The sequence below is a fragment of the Excalfactoria chinensis genome, chromosome 8, assembly GCF_039878825.1.
Source record: "Excalfactoria chinensis isolate bCotChi1 chromosome 8, bCotChi1.hap2, whole genome shotgun sequence".
Taxonomy (NCBI): Eukaryota; Metazoa; Chordata; class Aves; order Galliformes; family Phasianidae; genus Excalfactoria; species Excalfactoria chinensis.
Window position 1 is genome coordinate 14743523 of NC_092832.1, and position 17938 is coordinate 14761460.

General features: G+C 46.8%; 1 protein-coding gene across 1 annotated transcript in view; it reads right to left on the reverse strand.

The window, feature by feature from the left end:
- Nucleotides 1-425: 425 nt before the first annotated feature.
- Nucleotides 426-17938, reverse strand: part of NOTCH2 (notch receptor 2) — a 79325-nt gene continuing 61812 nt past the window's right edge. Inside the window, exons 20-33 of the mRNA XM_072342830.1 lie at nucleotides 17085-17269; nucleotides 16333-16465; nucleotides 14470-14715; nucleotides 12479-12591; nucleotides 11748-12277; nucleotides 10803-11150; nucleotides 10439-10581; nucleotides 9955-10165; nucleotides 8988-9084; nucleotides 8334-8502; nucleotides 5537-5838; nucleotides 5252-5399; nucleotides 4676-4773; nucleotides 426-4046 (exon numbers count right to left, since the gene is read on the reverse strand). Of these exons, the coding sequence (XP_072198931.1) occupies nucleotides 2703-4046; nucleotides 4676-4773; nucleotides 5252-5399; nucleotides 5537-5838; nucleotides 8334-8502; nucleotides 8988-9084; nucleotides 9955-10165; nucleotides 10439-10581; nucleotides 10803-11150; nucleotides 11748-12277; nucleotides 12479-12591; nucleotides 14470-14715; nucleotides 16333-16465; nucleotides 17085-17269 (4067 nt within the window). The 3' untranslated portion in view covers nucleotides 426-2702. The remainder of the gene's footprint in view (nucleotides 4047-4675; nucleotides 4774-5251; nucleotides 5400-5536; nucleotides 5839-8333; nucleotides 8503-8987; nucleotides 9085-9954; nucleotides 10166-10438; nucleotides 10582-10802; nucleotides 11151-11747; nucleotides 12278-12478; nucleotides 12592-14469; nucleotides 14716-16332; nucleotides 16466-17084; nucleotides 17270-17938) is intronic.

Sequence of the window (17938 nt, forward strand, 5' to 3'; positions counted from 1 at the left end):
AGCTGAAGACCCGCCAGGGGAGCACACACTAAGCTTAAGGCACAGGGGCAGCTCCCTGCTCAAAACACAGGAATGGAGCCCATTGACAATTTGTTCTCTAATTGCTCAAGTCTGAAATCTTCCTGATCTGATAACACTCCTCCCTACCCACCCCGGTGCACACACGCAGCTGCTCAGCCCTTTCTCAGTGCACGGATGGCCCCAGGTCCCTTTGCTAAGTGGAGCTATGCAGTGAGGTTTGCGTGCTGCTGAGCCACGGCAAAGAGGGCTCGGCCTCCAAAAGCTCTCTCCCAACCTGGTCCTTACGAGCCCAACCTCATCAGGGCTCTGAGAGCTGCCCCACAAGGGGCATGCCTCTCTAATGCCATCTTTGCAATGCACTGGTTGTGCCACAACAGGGCAAAGGAAAACAGCAGCACGCAGACGCCGGGCACGTACTCTTTATTCTGGGGATAAAAATTGCTTATACAATTTGCAGCAACTATTTTCATAAAAGACTTTTATATATATAAAAAAAAAATAATAATGTAAAAATAAGCAAATATTTTCCATCATTAATATAGGAAAACGCTGCTGTGTGAATGGTTGCTCTACAACTTACGAGTTAAAATACCACCTTCAGGAGATATTATCTTTACAAGTAGTTTAAAAAAAAACAAAAGGCAGAGGGCCATCATATTAACACACCAGGCACGGAACTGGCTTCGTTCCACAGAAAGCTCTCCTCTTGTAAATGGTAGCCACATAGATAAAAAGGCACTTGGTTATTTGGGGGCCAGCAGCCCCTTTGTTCTTTAGCACGGATGAAGCAACACTTCATTAAGCACAGTGAAACGTGTACCTCTATAGAACCCGGGAGTGCTGAGACCCGCCGGGCATCTGAGTCAGCTGCAGCAGAACTTCACAGTGCACACTGTGCCAGTGCGACGGGAACGCCGTGTGCGTCGGGAAAAGGAACTTCAGAGTTAAAACTTCAGCCCAAACGTGGCCCCGGGAACGCGCTGCTCCTCCTGAGGCCCTGCCTTCATGTACCATCGAGAGGAATGGAAAGAAGAGAAAGCTTTACGCTGGATTAGAACGGAAGGAAAGGTGGGAGAAATACTGTACATGGTAGGATGATCAGACGGGAGCGGCCAGCTCTGGATCTCTTTGGAACACGTGTCTGCAGGGTTCCCCTGAAGAGGTAGAAGCAAACCACCCCCAGGAATGGATGCTGCTACTTCTGCCTGGCGTACAGCCCTTCAGGGCAGCGTTGGCTTGCAGACAGAGGAGAAGCAGTGGTGTCCTGCTCAGATCAGCTGTTTCCCTAACTCCAAAGCCACGGGGGAGCTGTGGTGCCAACATCACTGCTGTCCTGTGGAGAAGACTGTGAGACAGGCTGAAGCTGAGGACAGAAAACAGCCCCAAACCCAAGAACCAAACTGCATTACAGAGCTGTCTGTGCAACTCGCTCTGCTGCTGGCCCAGCTCCTGCTGCAGCTGCCAAAAGGCTGCTTGGGACTCAGTGCAGCAGCTTCCCATTGCTGGGGCAGGACAAGGCAGTGCTGCCACAGGACTGGAGCAGAAAAAACACTGCAGAAGGGCCAGACACCATTCCTGTCGCAAAGGGACACGCTGCAGACATATAACAGTGTCCTCAAGGTTGCTCAGTAACACCCCAGTGAGGCAGCATAGTGTCTGTGGGACAGGACACAGCAACCCTCAGATGGAGGAAAGGGAGCGCTGTGCAATAACATTGGGAGCTGCCGTTGTTAGGTCTTGAAGTGCTCCTGCTAATCCCAAGAGCTTCCCAGCAGGCCTGTATTACTTATAGGCATCTCTCCCAATTCAGGGGCACACCAAGGTTGTCACAGACACACCTGGGTCACGTGTCGCCACGGGCAGGTGTGTCTCGAGGAAGACATACAAGTTGGGAGAGATGCACCCGCAGGCAGCTGCAGGGGAAAGATGGGTCAGACCAGCGTTTTCAGGAGGAAAGTTAAAAAAATAAAGAGGTTTAAGAGAAGACTATATGTATATATAACCTCGGAATACCTTGGGGGCAGGCAGTGAGAATGGTAAGGGGGATTAGTGGGTTCATATAAGGAAAAGGCTCTCACAGAGTGAGGTGAAGCTGCATGAGAGAAGGTGGTGGCTGCAGTCACTTCGGCTGCAGCTGGGCTGGGGAGTCTGGCTTGCTTGCTGAGCAGGTAGAGCCGCAGGACGGAGGGCTCTAGGAATGTGGGTGCAGCTCGGAGCCGTGTCAAAACAAGGCAGCTTGAACTCAAGGAGAACTAGTAGAAGGTGCTTCAGAGAGAGGTTATGTAGGTAACAAAACTAGTAACGAAGTAAGGATACAAAGCTGGTTTTGGCTAAATTTTGGGAGAAACAACCGTGAGATGCATGAAGCTGAAGAGCTGTCTCCCCAGACACACGGTGGAACACATTTAAAAGCAGACTGGAGAATCCAGTGCAGACAGCAGTCACACCCAGGGTGGGTGGCAGTTGGTCAGAAGTGATCCAGCTGGTCTTCTCCATCACCAGCTTCTACAGTTCTCTGCTTAGGAAAGCATAAAAGCCTACAGCAACCACAGTCCCTCCGATGAAAGAAAATCCTGGGCTCATTAAGACTCTTGGATACTAAAATGGTTCTTCATTTCCATCCTGGAAGACCTTCATGAGTTCTGACGTCCACTTCAGTCGGGCTTCACTTTGGCCAGCCTTCAGGCATACACCTGCATGTTGTTCCTCTGCTGCTCCGGCATGTGAGCGGCCGCCGGCCCACGCTGGTTGTTACCAGGACTGGTTGCCACGTCAGACCAGTCAGAAGCAGAGTGCGGGGAGGAGCTTGACCACTGGTCTGGAGATTCAGGCGATGGCGTCAGGTATGGGTGCTCCCCTTGTAAGTGCCGGTTGTGGCTAGGAGTCCGTTCTGTGGCCGAGGAGTAACAGCTGTGCTGCGACGGAGGCGTGGGATACTTCCCCATCGAGCTCTGGAACTGATGGTAGGCTGGGAGGATTGTCTGAGGCACCTGCCCATCCTGCTGAGGGATGGCAGCCATAGAGAACGAGGCGCTGGGCAGCTGAGCTAAATCCGATATCTGGTACATGGAGCTAAGAGGGCCAGCCATGTTCTGAGCGCAGTTGGACTGGGCCTGCTGTGGCAGTGCTTGCTGGTTTATGCCACTCTTGGGAACCAGCTGGAAAGTCATGATAGGGGGCAGAGACTCCCTGGACACTCCCAGGTGCTTCGTATCCGCTTGAACCAAACCGCTCTGCTGAGAAACACTGGGGTGTGAATGCATGACCGGCGGCACCATGCCGAACATCTCGTTGTACTGCGACTCGTTCATCTCCATGCGATTCATCCACTCGGTGGAAACATTGCCTGGCCGGAGCCTGCCAAGCCCACTGCTTGGAGGGGTGGTTCTGTGCTGCGAGAGCAGCTGGCTGACTGATGGCAGCACGGTGCTGGACCCACGGCCTAAGGGCTGCATCTCATGGAGGTTGGAGAAGGACATGCTGTGCGCAGCCTGCACTGACGGGGCGGTCAGCAGTGAGCTGGGTGACGAGTGTAACACCCCTGGTGATGGCATCACAGGAGACGACGTTGGTTCGGATGCAAAAGCATGGGGCGATTCCAGGGAGTCAACTGGTGACAGGGTGACTGAGCTCTCTGAAAACTGCCCTTTGCTCTCACTGAGGGACTTCTTCCTTCTCCTCTTTGCATCTTTGGTGAGGTTTGTGGGCATGATGCCTTTGGCATTCGGTTTTCGCGACTTCTTGCTTAACGAAGCATGCTTCAGATTGAGAAAGGATCTATTTGGGCCACAAATGACCGGGGAGAGGGCAGAGTTCAGCATGGCCCCGGGGTGCCCAGTGGGGCTGTGTGCTACATTATACTCATTGAGAAGCTGCACGATGTCGTGGTGCATCCGGTCCTGGGCCACATCTCGGGGCAGACGATCCATGTGGTCTGTGATGTCTCGGTTGGCAAAATGGTCCAGCAAGATTTTGGCTGCTTCAAAACTGCCTTCCCGAGCAGCGAGGAAGAGCGGTGTCTCCTCCTGAAAATGCAGATAAAGATTTCAGTGGCATCATTACTGGGGAGGGAGGGGGAAACAACTTATACCTAGTGCGCTCCTATAGGTGTGGTGCAAATGGGAAGCATGCTCTAATGTACTGTCTCATTAACTGCCTCCAAAAACAACCCACACTGGGTTAAACCATCAGGAAGGGATGAATGTACGCCAAACCATTTCATCAAGAAAAGCACTGTTCTGCCATGAGTCCTTCAAGGAGCTGTAAAAGCATCTGGTGCCTTTCTTCCGTTGATCTCCATAAAGAAAAAGTACAAGGGACAAGAACTGTGCCACCAGATCTGACACTCAGCTAACCAGAACTCAGCTGCTTTATACAGCAGCAGCCTGCTCTGGTGCTCTCACACACCAATTCTGTACTGCATTCCTTTTCTGCAATGACAGCAGAACAGCACTGGTGCCCAGAACACAGTCAAATGAGAAAGAGAACCGGGGACAGGACAGTTAGTATTTGAGTAGAATTAGAGTCACAGACTGGTTTTAGAAGACCTGCACTGAACACCCAGGTTAGAAAATCTGAGTTTAGTTTACTTCCAACAGCAACAAGATGCTTTGAGTTTGGAAGAACAGCCATGCTGAGCACACCCAAGTCATACCTTGTTATCCTGCATGTCTCTGTTGGCTCCATTTTTCAGTAGCACCAGTGTTGCTTCCACATTGTTGACAGCAGCAGCCCAGTGAAGAGCAGATTTACCTGTAGAGAAACCCAACAGATTCAGGCACAAACCAATTAACTACTGTTTAAAGACCCAAGATGGACAGAGTACATTGAGCAGTACAGTTCACATACGTGAACATATCCCGTTTACACTTTGGAAATCCTAATGATGTGACATTTCCCTGCATCACACCAAGATGCAGTGGGACTTTCAGCACTTGGGTTTGGTTTTAATTTTTCAATAACCTGTCCACAGAACCACGGCTGTATTACAGAAAATCCCAGCATTTTCAGTCCTACATTCCTCCTGCTTCTCTTCCAGAACCATCTAACTCTGCACTCTGCAGCAGCCTGCAGTCTATTACTGCTGGAAGGATGTCCACAGGAGTGTCTAATGTCCCATTCAGCTACAGAACTTAGGAGCAGCTCCAGCCCCGGGAGATCAGAAGCCCACACCTCCCTGCTTGCACCACAACAAATGTCTGCCCAGCCCAGAACATCATGTCCACATTACCGTGGTCATCTACGGCGTTCACATCTGCTTGGCAGTTAATGAGCTCTGCCACCATTCCTTCCACAGCCAGCCGTGCAGCCAGGATTAATGGGGTTGTTCCATCATTCATGCGAGCATCCAAGTCTGTCACTCTGTTACGGATCAAGATCTGGACAACAGGAGACAGATTATTAATTTTTTTCAGTAATGCTACAGAGCAAAACTGAGGACTTGGAAGAAACCCAAGAGAAGGCTTCATAGATTACAGTGAGCAGCTGCTGTAAAAGGGTTCCTTAATTGCTGTACCTGAAAGACTCCCTGGGCATCAGCAGCTACAGCTGCATGCAGAGGAGTCCGTCCCATGTTGTCCCGTGCGTTGGCATCTGCACCAGCATCCAGCAAACGTTTTGCAGCATCTGCCCTTGAATAACGGGCAGCTAAGTGCAGGGCCATCTCCCCAGTGCGGTCTGTTTGGGCCTGCAGGTTGGCACCTTGATAGATCAAATCTGTTATTATGTTTGCCGAGGAATCTTCTCCGTCTTCATCATCCTCGCTGATATCGGAACCTCCCACACGCAGAGATGCCAACATAAGTGGAGTACATCCATCTGCAATGGAAGAGATGTGATCATGTTAACCTGCTGCTTGACAGTGACCTAAAAAGGGTCAAGTGCTTCTGTTCCTGAGCGCCCTGTAATTTGCAACATACACAGTAAATAAACCTAAAGATTCCAAGAATAAAGGCTCACATTTGCTTATGGATTTCACTGCCTTGCCACACATACATCCTGGGCACCTAGAAAGTAAAAGGGACTGAGGTGGCAGCAGGAGTGGAACACTGTGCTAGCGAATCCATGGCAATCATAGAATGGCCTGTGTTGAAAAGGACCGCAATGATAATGTAGTTTCAACCCCCAGCAGCTGGGACTCTTATCAAACCCTCGCAGAGATCATGGCTGCAGCCCTTGGATCTGCCTCCCCAAGCCAGGCTGAGCAGCAGAGCATACGCTCCTCCTAGTGGCTGACAATCGGAGCACAGACAAACTCCTTCCTTTCAACAAACTCTTTCCTCAGGGTTTGTTGGAAGGCAGAGAAGCACTGATGTACAAGCCTGGGTTTGGTTCCAAGACCCATTTGTGTCTGCAGCCCCTCTTGCTTGCTGCCCAAGGCTATGCCTCTCTTTGTGTTTCTCCCTCCCTCCTCCTGCTGGCTTTGCATCCTTGTCCCACATGAACACTTCTCAGTATTCAGTTCAGGATGTGGTCTTCCTCTCTACTGCCTTGATACAAAGAGCAGAAAGATGGAGCACAGAAAGGAGCCTTCCTTTTCTTTAGCACCACAGTCCTAAGAAAATCACTTGCAGGACTGGTCTCATGCAATCGCTGTGTTCGTCCTGGATGGATCATGCTTAGCTGCTGTATGGGGACACAGCTACAATGTGCACTAAATCCTTCAAAAGGAAAAATAGCTGCCACCCTCCAGAGAGTCTCAGGTACATGAAGCTCTTTTCAGGACTTGGTAAATTGGCCACACACGGGTAGTTTTATGAGGCCAACAAAAAGCATATCCAGTTCAACTGTCACAATTAAGTACTTGTTGGTGTACTTAGAAAAAGCCATGGTCACAATGGCTTTTTTTCCTTCAAGCTTGTTCTGTGAAATAGCTGGAAAAGAACTCAAAAGGATCCAGCTGGAGGCAGACACCCAGCATGGGAAATTCCAGTCTGAACCACTTAAGTTTTAGCTACTGAAAAAGGCTATATAACAGGAATAGTTAATCGGTTTTAATTATAGATGGTGGTACTAGTTATGCCTATAATTGCATTACCCTGGTTACATACCAACAATAACTCCACTGAAAAGAACGTCCTCACCACTCTGGGGGGACACAGAAAGAAGAGCATGAAGAGACGAAGGTGAAAGCAGTATTTTACTGAGACGAAACAAAAAGAAACAAAAGAAGTCCTCTTTGGTTTGCTGTCTTTCAAGAAGACAGGCCCTGAGTAAAGCTAAAACGTGAAGAATGAGAAGGTGGAGCACAAAGTATCAGCAGATACCCAGGACTCTATACAAAAAGAATACACTGAAAGCTGGGATGTATAGAACCCGCTGGTAAAGCCTATTGGATACAGCCCAAACCTGCATTCGAGCTGGTCAGACTCAACTGTCTTTGTAATTAGGGACATTAGTGAGGCATTAATAGAGCAGGAGCTCCAGTCTTTGGGAGCTCTTTGGGAACAACACCATCTTCTGCACTTGGAAAGCTTTTATCCCAGCCATGCAGCTAGAAGCTTCTTTATGGGGAAGGGGGGGGGGGGGAGAAGAAGCCTAGATTTGGCAGAAAGATGGATCACGTTCTCACACTCCTTCCACAGAAATCCTTTTCCCTGTGTTTTACATTTATGAGTGCTAATGGGTCAAGGAGCAGAAAAGACAATAGAAAGGGAATGAGAGAAGGGCTAAATCGCATGGAAACATTCCCACAAAAGCCAATAAAAAGTAACTATAGCAAGATTATGAGAACAAACTCTCAGCATGGGAACAAGAACTGTGTTTGCAGCTCCTTCCAATCAGGACAATATTCTTGGTAAGCTCCCCTCAGAAACACAGGAACTGATTACTAGATGAGCCACCCAGCTCCTTACCAGATTACAAGGCTTAGTGCCACAATTACAAGAAGCACCTGGACTTGTATAAACCCTGCTAAGCTAGTCTTCAGCAAAGTCTGTCAGTAAGTCCAGCTAGAGAAGCAGGGGGTTACTGCCAGCAGAACTATGTGTTCCAAAATTCAGGCATTCTGACATCTTTTGGGCAAGCACTGTAGTAAAGGGGGTCACAGACAACTTCACTTAACTCCTACTGCTGCTTACATGAACTCTCTGTTCTCCTGTTCACACAATATTCCATGTGCTGCAGACTACAATCCAACCTCCCCAGCTTTCTTCTCTGGAACATATGTGAGCTCTTCTCAAGTATCACAGAAGTTCTACTGATGTCCCTGTATACCCCACACTGTTTTTAAATGTTAGCAGTCTCAGCCACTGGAAACAAGAGAGGGCTGGTGGCTGACCTGCAGAATGCCTGAGACACTTTAGAGTACTGACCTGGTCCTCTGACGTTGACATCCAGAACATCTACTTCTTGATCTGCTTGAGGTGGTGTAAGGGCCAGTGATGTGCTCCCACAGACATCTGCTGCTTCCAAGTGCTGCTGCGTCCACTGGCGCTGATCTATCTGCTCATCAGCTTCCGGGAGCAAGGCCTGGTCCTCAGTCTGAGAGCAGGAAATAAGCAGTTGTTTCAAAGTGCTTATCAAGTTGCTAATCTCTAAAGTTCTCTTGGTCTAGTGAAGGTGTCTGCTCATGGCAGAGGGGTGAACCAGGTAATCTTTATAGGTTTCTTCTATCCCAAGCTGTTCTATGATTCTCCTTTTTTTTTCTTGTTTAAGTTAATAAATGTGTCCATCAGCTTGGTATTTCTAACTTTCATGGTCTGCATCGCAAGACATTACATTACCATTAACCTACTCTTCCCTTTGGTGCAACAGGGCTTGCGTGTGGAGACACTGGTATAGAAGTTACCTGGTTTCTCTACAGGCGTGTGGTGGCTGTGTTCACCTCAGGGTTTGCCCCTCAGATATGATTAGCCGTATGTTACACACCCCTAAGTTAACCTGGAACTTAATGTAGCTGTTTTCTTCAGTAGCCAAAAATGGTCTGAGGGATAAGCAAGCAATATTTGAGTATTGGAGCAACTTACCTTTACTCTCTTCGGCTGAGGTCCACCATCACCTGCCCAGTGTTCAGTTGGTCCGGAATCTGCCATGTTACCCTCTGGTATCTGAACCGATAGATTTCTAAGAAACAAGAACACACCATTTTGTGGGTTGGCCAGGCCTTACTACTGCTACCCATACCAGACTGAGAGACAATAAATGGGATGGCTGCAAATGTGGTAGCTTGCAAACAGAGGGGCCAAAACATTAGAGTGGAATAACTGCAGTCTCAGTTGAAACAAGCATCAGCCAGCTGCTGCAAGGCAACAGGCACCGTATGGATTAGAATTGTTCACCTAAACAAATACAGCATTGAGGTTCTGTCATTTCCAACTGCAAACTGTCAACCATGACACTGGAGGACTGAGCCCTGACCCTCCCACGACTGGCAAGCAATCTCAAGTGTCACACAGTCAGGCCTGACTGGAGATGCTGACTTCCCAGGTGACATAGAGAGCATAAATCAGACTGAATATACATCTTGCTCCCAGACCTGTGTGAGCTACACAGTGAGCTATGCATTTACAACTGTAAGCTTGGCTAACTCAAAGGAAAGTCAAAACGTAATAAATGTGATTCTCCTTTTGAAACTTCCCATTATTTCTGAGTCGTGCATTTAATGCACTGAGCTACATGTGTTAGAAGTTTGCTGTCAACTATCAACATAAAAACTTAACACCCAATACAGGAGGAAATAATGCAACTAACATACCTAACTACTAAACTACACCACATTAGGAAACCAAGTTTAACCAGATCAGATCACAGTTATTTAAACTTCTTCAGCCCAAAAAAGATGGATTCGATTCAGAGAAAGAGCCCAAGAAGTCTTAGCTTAAAGGTTGTTTCCCCTATGCTAAGTGCCTTTACTGAAAGATTCACACACCGTGTTCTTAAAACCTTCTAACACACTGATTAACACGTGGTCAGGAAGCCTAAATGCAAACTTACTTGAGTCCAACTGCATCTTCTCCAACTGGCTCCCTGCGCTTATGATTACTGGGATCCCTGCGCAGAATAAAGCCCTCTGGGAGCCACAGCGAACCATGCTTGCGCTTACGCTTGGCCATCATCACACCCAAGAGCAGAATCAAGAGGATGATCAAAGCTGCCACAGCAAGTAGGTAGAGCAGCTGGGTCTTTGGTGGTAACAAGGGTTCGCCTGAAAGTTCCAAGTGAATTACAGTGAGATTTTAATAGTTGAGGCAACGATCTTCAATCTAATTTTACATGCACTGCTTTACTAAGGAGAAGATGCCTCCTTTAGAGAAGAATAAGCATATTGCACACACAGCCTTCTGTAACTGACAAAAAATTAGCTCCCAGAAACCACCCTTAACAGTGAGATATGTTACGATGATGATCGATAATCTGAGCATGCATTTTGCAAGTTCAGGTTCCTTGCACAAGGCATTTTTCCCCTGCAATTACTTACTTTGGACAGACACAAAAGGATAAGGCAACATGCCCTTGATTGCCTGAGCAGCTAAGAGGGCCGCAGCAGCTTCTGTGTTGTGAAAGCATTGCTCTGAATCCTCTGCACACTGACGGTTGTCAATCTCTAGGAACACCCTGGTGCTGCAGAAGCACAGGAAGAGAACACAGAAGTTAGCAAAAGAGACTTCTGTCAAAGCGCTGAGTTACACTGTGGTCTTTTAAGTTAACCTTTCCACTCTAAGCACTGAGTATGGCAGCTGCAACTGGTTAAGAGCCCCAGATGATCTAGAATGCCCCAACACACCTACAAGCAAGAGCTACCAGTGTAACAAGGCCAAAAGAACAGGAAGGCTTCCACTCACCCAATGACCTCTTGCTCTAGTTCTCTGTGCTTGCGAACGACCACAAGGGATCGCCGACTCCTTGCTGCCGATTTCTCTCCGTAGTATGGGAATACCATGGGATTTCCCTGGGAGTCCAGCTTAATTCTCAGATTGGTGTGGAGGAGAGTTCCCAAAGTACGTAAGAAGCTGCGAACGTCACGCAGCAGCTCATCAGGGCGCATCAAGACCACAATGATCAGGGTCCCCTCTGCCAGCTTCTCAGCTTTATCACCAGCACAGTCAAGACCGTCCCAGCCACACTCCTCACTATTACAACCCTGGTCACAGCGGCCATCTGCATAGTGATCAGCGCAGTACTTGTCATACCTAGAACAGCAAGAGGGTTACAGGCAGCATACAGGACACTCACATCCTGCATAATATACCAAGTCTACAGCTTATGCTTTACATCAATTTGTAGTCATCAGTGGTTGAGGTAAAATGACAGTTGTGCTCAGGATACAAAGATGTAACCCCAGCATATGGGTGGCAGGGAAGAAGCAGAACATCCCAGAAAGAGATGGTTCTATTCCAATACCAGTGGGAGAAAACAGCTTATTCTGCTTATCTCAAAAAAGCTACATCATCCCCAAGGGAACATCACCTACTGTAGTATTTACTGTAATTAACTGAAGAGAAAGAAGCAGTGTGACAAACAAGCAGGTACACACATTCAGAGGCAGCAAACAGCTAGGAGCAAAACACAGACGTTGCAGGTATGAGCAGGGTTCAGGACAGGAGGAAAAGCTACTAAAATCTTGCACGAGGTGAAGTACCTGCTATTCACATTTCCACAGAAAGCACAACACATTCATCATGCAGCAGGAGGCTGAGGCAGCAGGTGTGAAGTGCACCCACTGTTGAAAGCACTAGCAGAAGATATATTAGCAGCACAAAGAAACCAGCCTCAGGATCAAGCCTTACTTGCACATTCTGCTATTTTGCTGACATTCAAAGTTGTCAAACAAACACTCGGGTGTGTTGCAGAACTCATCACACTGCCCATTGAAAAGCATCCAGCAGCGCAATGAAGAGGAGCAGTTGGCCCAGGGATCCTCCATTGTCAGGGAACAGTCGCCTCCATCCCACTGGCAGGCATGAGTGTTGCAGTCTTCATCACAATAGCCATCTCTCGCTTTTTCTGCACACTGGGAATCCAAACATCCCAGAGGCTCCTGGCTGGGATGTACGAGCTGTTCACACTGGCTGCCTTGGGTGTGATCGGGGCACTGACAATAATAATAAGGAGGCTGAGAACGAGGGTGGCAGCTTCCACCATTCCGGCAGGGGGCACTGGCACAGCCTGTGTTGGTCTGGCATTCCTCTCCCACAGCCAGCCTTGGGCAGTAGCATCGTGGACCAGAAGATGTCTGGATGCACTGCTCGCCCTTCTTGCATTTCACTTGCCCACAAGTACTGTGGCTGCTGAACTCACATTTTGCCCCAGAATAACCCTAGGGAGGAAAAAAAAAAAGGAAAATGGTCAGATAGACTGAAGGATACGTGTACAGTTTGCCCGAGGACACAGTTTCTAGTACTACAGAGAAGAACCTCAACCAACACTAGCCTAGTGAAGTTAATGTGACTGATGTAGCTATAAGCCAAAGGAGTCCACAGCTGAGGCAGGTGATTCCGTCTCAGGACACAGCACTTACTGGAGGACACTGGCAGATGAATCCATCGGGCATATTGCTGGCAACAGCACAAGTGCCTCCATTTTGACAGGGCTTCCTGGGACACACATCTATGACACTCTCACAGTGACGACCTGTGATATAGACACACAGAGAGAAATGATCAGAGAAATGCATGTGCGCACATCATAAAACCATCACCAAGCAAAATATGCATTAAGAGCCAACAAGTCAAAGATTCCAACAAAGCTTTCCCCTTGGAAAAGGTAAAGACAGTTTGCTGCTGTCACCCTCAAATCATCCAAGCACAAAGGCTGAAGATGTTGAGGATTCCCCTGAGATCTCTTTACTTTTAGGGAGACGCTTGATGAATCCAATCTCTGAGCAAACAACTCCCAGTGTCTTGCAAGGACAAATGACTGCATAGAATGTCTTCAGTACCAAGCACTGCTGGAAGTCACATAGGTGCCAAATTGGCCACAGCAAGGAATCCTGAACACCTCTTAAGTCATCTTACATACTACATCTGACTTCCTGGGAGAAAATTATGCCTTAGGACCAGATACAGCATCAGCGAATAGGGTGAGCAAGCAGAGCCTCCCTATGCTCATCAGCTGGACAGTGAGGTTGCATGGACTGGAGTTTGCAGCAGCATCCAGAGGGAAACTCTGGCGCCAGTATTGAAAAAGATGAGGATGACCTAAACACGACTTGGACCTCCCAGGAAAATATTAATAGAAGTCTCTACACATGTGCAGCCAAAACTGACTGTTCGCAGACAGGAGCAGACAGGGCAGGATGGCCCACTGAGGCCTGGCATCCTATTAGTCAGAAACCACAGTAAAGCCACCTCCATCTCCTCCTAGGCAGAAAGGTCAGTGTGGAATGTGCAGAAGACAAACAGCTAGAGGAAGAGACACGCTCCCCCTCCGTGCCTAACATTTCCAGACAGATTTCATGTCTGAGACACAGCAGCTCTGCCTGTTCCCCCTAAGGAGCTGCAGGTCTGCACTCCTCATGCTGCAAGTTCCAACAACCCTTCCATGAGAGCCAGAAGCAATGTGAGGGACAACTTTTAAAAGGGTTGTATTTAAGTCTGCCTGTTATGCTAATGTCCTGCAGCAGTGTCCTTTCAGGAACTTCCTTTGTCAGTCTTGTTAGTTCTTTGCATCTTATAATCAGTAAGTTAGGGGAAAAATCTCAAAATCTTTAACTTTTAAGAAAAAAAAAAAGTAAAAACTATTGGTAAAGTATGCAGAGGGGGTCACTGGTAAGCAGGGAAAGTGAAAGGTTTTAATGGAGGAAAACTGCATACACGAGAACTAAACTGACGTGCAGGCTGGAAAGCTGAAAGTTAAGACGCATCTGGAGACTATTAGCTTAAACTTAGGCCCAGCAGGAGGCAGAAAGCAGAACAGCGGTAATGCTGACAAAGAAGAGGACTAGACAGAGCTAGACACAAGATTGTGTAGCATGATTTCTTTTTGCAAAGCTGTGATTCAAATTTGGATTGTGGAAGGATCACATAAACAAGCTAGGAATGCACAGATTGTCCACGCACAGAGTAACCCATCCTGACCACCATCTCCAACATAAAGGAAGAAAGAGAGGGAGGGTTACAAAAGGAGGCCCCAAAAGCTAATTATGGATACTATAACACTGATTTATGGAGGAAATCCATATGCTGCTTTGCAAAAGCAGAGCTGACACACAGACAGTTACAATTTCAGCAACAGAAATGTGAAGATATGAAGGAGAGAAAAGTATCTGGAAAAACAAAATTGGCAGTCAAGAGTCTCAGGAGATTCTTTTGTCTGAGACAACCCTGGAAGTCCAACGTCTTAGCTTTTTTTCCCCCTAAAAAAAGAAGTGTTTTAAGAACTGAGACAGCACAGAGGAACAATCAGATATTGTAGAGGGAAGTGACTAAATAACTTGACTGCCAGAAAGGGAAAGAACACCATTTTTCAAGATATCACTCTGAAATTGGAAGCATGTTTATGAATACTCACCAGTAAAAGCACTACGACAGATACATGTGTAATCATTTATCAGCTGAACGCAATCCAGACTTCCACGAGGGTTACAAGGATTAGAGAGGCATTCATTGATATCCCCCTCGCAGCGCTCGCCTGCAAAGCCTGGGAGACAAAGACAGCTGTAGCCCCCAATCTGATCAATGCACTGTCCTCCATTAAAGCAGCGGGGTCCTCCTGACTCTGAAATACAGTCATCCACGTTCTCCTCACACAGACGACCTGTCAAAACAGTAGAAGTGGCAATCAGAGAATGTGGTGTCGTGGCCTCATTTCCTGTGACGTTCAGAGTTTGGGACTACATGAAACACAGTCCTAGATACAGACAGGTAAGGATCCCAGCTTAATGCAACCCATGCCCGCTGCAGACAGTGAGCCTCAGAGCTGACTTAAGAAGCATGTGGTTTAGATCCAGTCTGCTCTCAATGCTATGTCATACTGGTATTTAGCAGCTTTCATGCTTGACCTAATTTAGGGACATAATTAAAAACATAAAACCAAAACAAAAATGAATGAAACACTCCATTTAGCCCTGTAACTGAACATAGACAGCCCTGTGCTGTCCTTACCAAGGCTGGAAGCTTCCAACCATTCATTTAACTTGTCTGTAACCCTGAAATTCAGCAGCACCTTTCGAACAAGCCACAACAAACCAACTGAAAAGCACCAGTGATCAAACACAGACTCCTGGCCAGCATGCCATTCCTGCAGTTTGACTTCTGAGGACCTACAGTAAACTACCAATGCTGTCAGGGATGCCAGCTTCTCCCTCTCTGTATTGGGTTCCCTGTCAATAGAACTAGGTGCTAGCTCTGCCTTAGTAACACAGTGTAATGGATATAAGGGAATAGAGAGGACAAACTGAGCAAAGAGTTTAGTCTGTTAATATAGTTGATTCATCAACATGCGCAGTGATTCACCTACACAAGGAAGATATTTATACAGGCATCAGTAAAACATTTGTTTCACACCAGACCAAGGAGGAAAGCTACGTCTTGATATCATTCAGTAATGATACCAGTCAATTCTAATTCCTTTCGCTTAAGAAACAAAAGAAAAAGTCACATCCAAAAAGTCATTCACCTCAATGAATAAAGACTGAGGACTTAAAAGCCTGCTCTGAAGCATGCAGAATCTTTCAAAAGTGAGGGGTACCTCCGTACATCACAAATTCTGGTAGCACAGAAATTAGTACATAAATACGTACTTTGATGTAGAGATGCAACAAACTTTGGTTGTTCTTTTTCTACCCTTTAAAACGGGGGTCCAAATGGGGCAACAACACAAGGAACTGTCAAACATGATGCTATTAAAAGAGTTCCAATTTGCTGGAATAGTTTAAACTAACCTACAGGCATCCAACTACTTTTTCACAAATGGTTCCAGGATAGAGCATGACATAGGGCCAAAATTTAAGCAAGGGTGATGGAAACAATGCAAGAGCTAAGCAAGCTTTTTGTGTATTTCACAGTTTCTTAGCTAAGAAGAAACCCTGGGTTTTCTGGAACAAAACAGATAAAGTTGGGAGACATCTTAATAGCAATCTAGTCCATCCCCATTGCCAAAGCGGGGTCATCTATTCCCAGAGAACACTGTCATGACCCATTCCTTTAAAAGAAAGGAAATAAATAAAAACAGCTCAGAAAGACAGAGATCCCATAGCCTAACAAATTTACATATTTATTTTTAAAGGGAAAATATGCATTCTCAAGGGATTCAGCACACTTTGGGAACATTCTTCAAGGAAAATAATGGATTGCCTTTAGACTCTGCGTTAGGAAACAGTTCAGAAAGGAAAACTTATTCTTGTAACATTCAGTTAATTGCTGAGTTTCATACCCCGGGTGCCTGGTGGACAGGAGCACTTGAAATGGTTGACCAGGTCTATGCATGTTCCTCCATTCTGGCAGGGCTGAAACTGGCACTCATCCACTTCGTATTCACAGTTGACACCCTGGTATCCAGGCACACACTATAGGATAAAAAGAAGTACGAATAATCTTTTCATAACAGTTCCATTAGCAGGCACCTGAGAAAGGCTGACGGACAAAGAAAACCCTCAAAGGGACAGATTATGACTTCCTTTGCTGCCATACAAGTGCAAGTGATTTCAAGGGCTATACAGACAGCTCAAGCACACAACTTCATCACGCAACTTCTCAACTGTGCGATGCATGTCTGAATTTGAGTGACTCTTCCTGCAAAATATGGCAAGTAAATCCTCAAACTTCTCTCCACGGTGACTGGTTTGGAAGTTTTGACTTCAGGTTTATATAGTATTCATGCCTTCCTTCTGGGCCTGTGCTTCCAAGGTGCTCTACCATTCTCCAAAGCTTAAGTTTGATAGACTATGAGATTATGGTCTCTGTTGCTCTCTGTATCAGCTGTAGGAGTTAGAAGGCAGAGGAAGGCAAACCCCACTCTGATATTTTGCCCACCCATTCTGGAGAATACAACATCCCTTTGATGCACTCTACATATGTTTTAATACAAACCACATCCCAAGCAAAAGTAGGATTACAATGGCATACTTAAGGCATTAAAGTGCCTTAAGTATTCAGGCCACTTCCTATTAAAGAGCTGAGCATTACCTCGCACTGGTATCCGCCCAGATGATCCCTGCAGGTAGCACCATTCTGGCACGGGCTGGACTCACACTCATTCAGCTGCTCCTCACAGTAGCTGCCAGTGTAACCCACGCGGCACTGACAGCGGTGTGTGTTTCCCACATTGAGGCAATGACCGGAGTGCTGGCACAACTGATCCACTGTGATTCCTGAAACAAAGTTAAAGAAAGAAAGCAAACACGTGAAACATATTTTCCTTAAGCATTGGTAGATCAGCCACGAATGAATACGGATGGAAGCAGAGCACTGAAAATGTGAAAGTGAAAAGCTGAAGAGTGACTCTTAAAACTACAGTGAGTCAGAACCAGGGCTGGCTTCTGAATGAAGTCACTGCTCCGTCCCATTCGGATCAATCATCAGCACCAACACTAGCACAAATTATTTGCATAGCTGCATTATTTTACCACTGGCAGGCAAATATGCATCTCTGAAGTGTTAATGTTTTAGCACAAAGGCTCAGTGTACCTAGAATGTCTGCATAAGGTATTGCAGATTGACACCCTTTGACAATGAATTTACTTATTTGGATCTCCCTCAGCTGAAGATTGCATGACACTGCACATGAGTCTGCCCCCCAAGTCACCTCCTGGGAAGAAATTCACTTAAAGGCAGGACATGAAAAAACAGACTCATTTTTTCCCCCCAGTTCTTCTTTCCTAATACATTTCTGACAGAAACTGGCTTCTTATGTCAGGGAGAACCCAGGAAACCTTGAACCTTAACACAACCTTGCAGAATTTTCTAGCATATTTTCTAGCACTGTGATCCACCTCGGAGAGGTGAAGCTCTCTGGACTTTTCAATGAGTGTTTTGTCCAC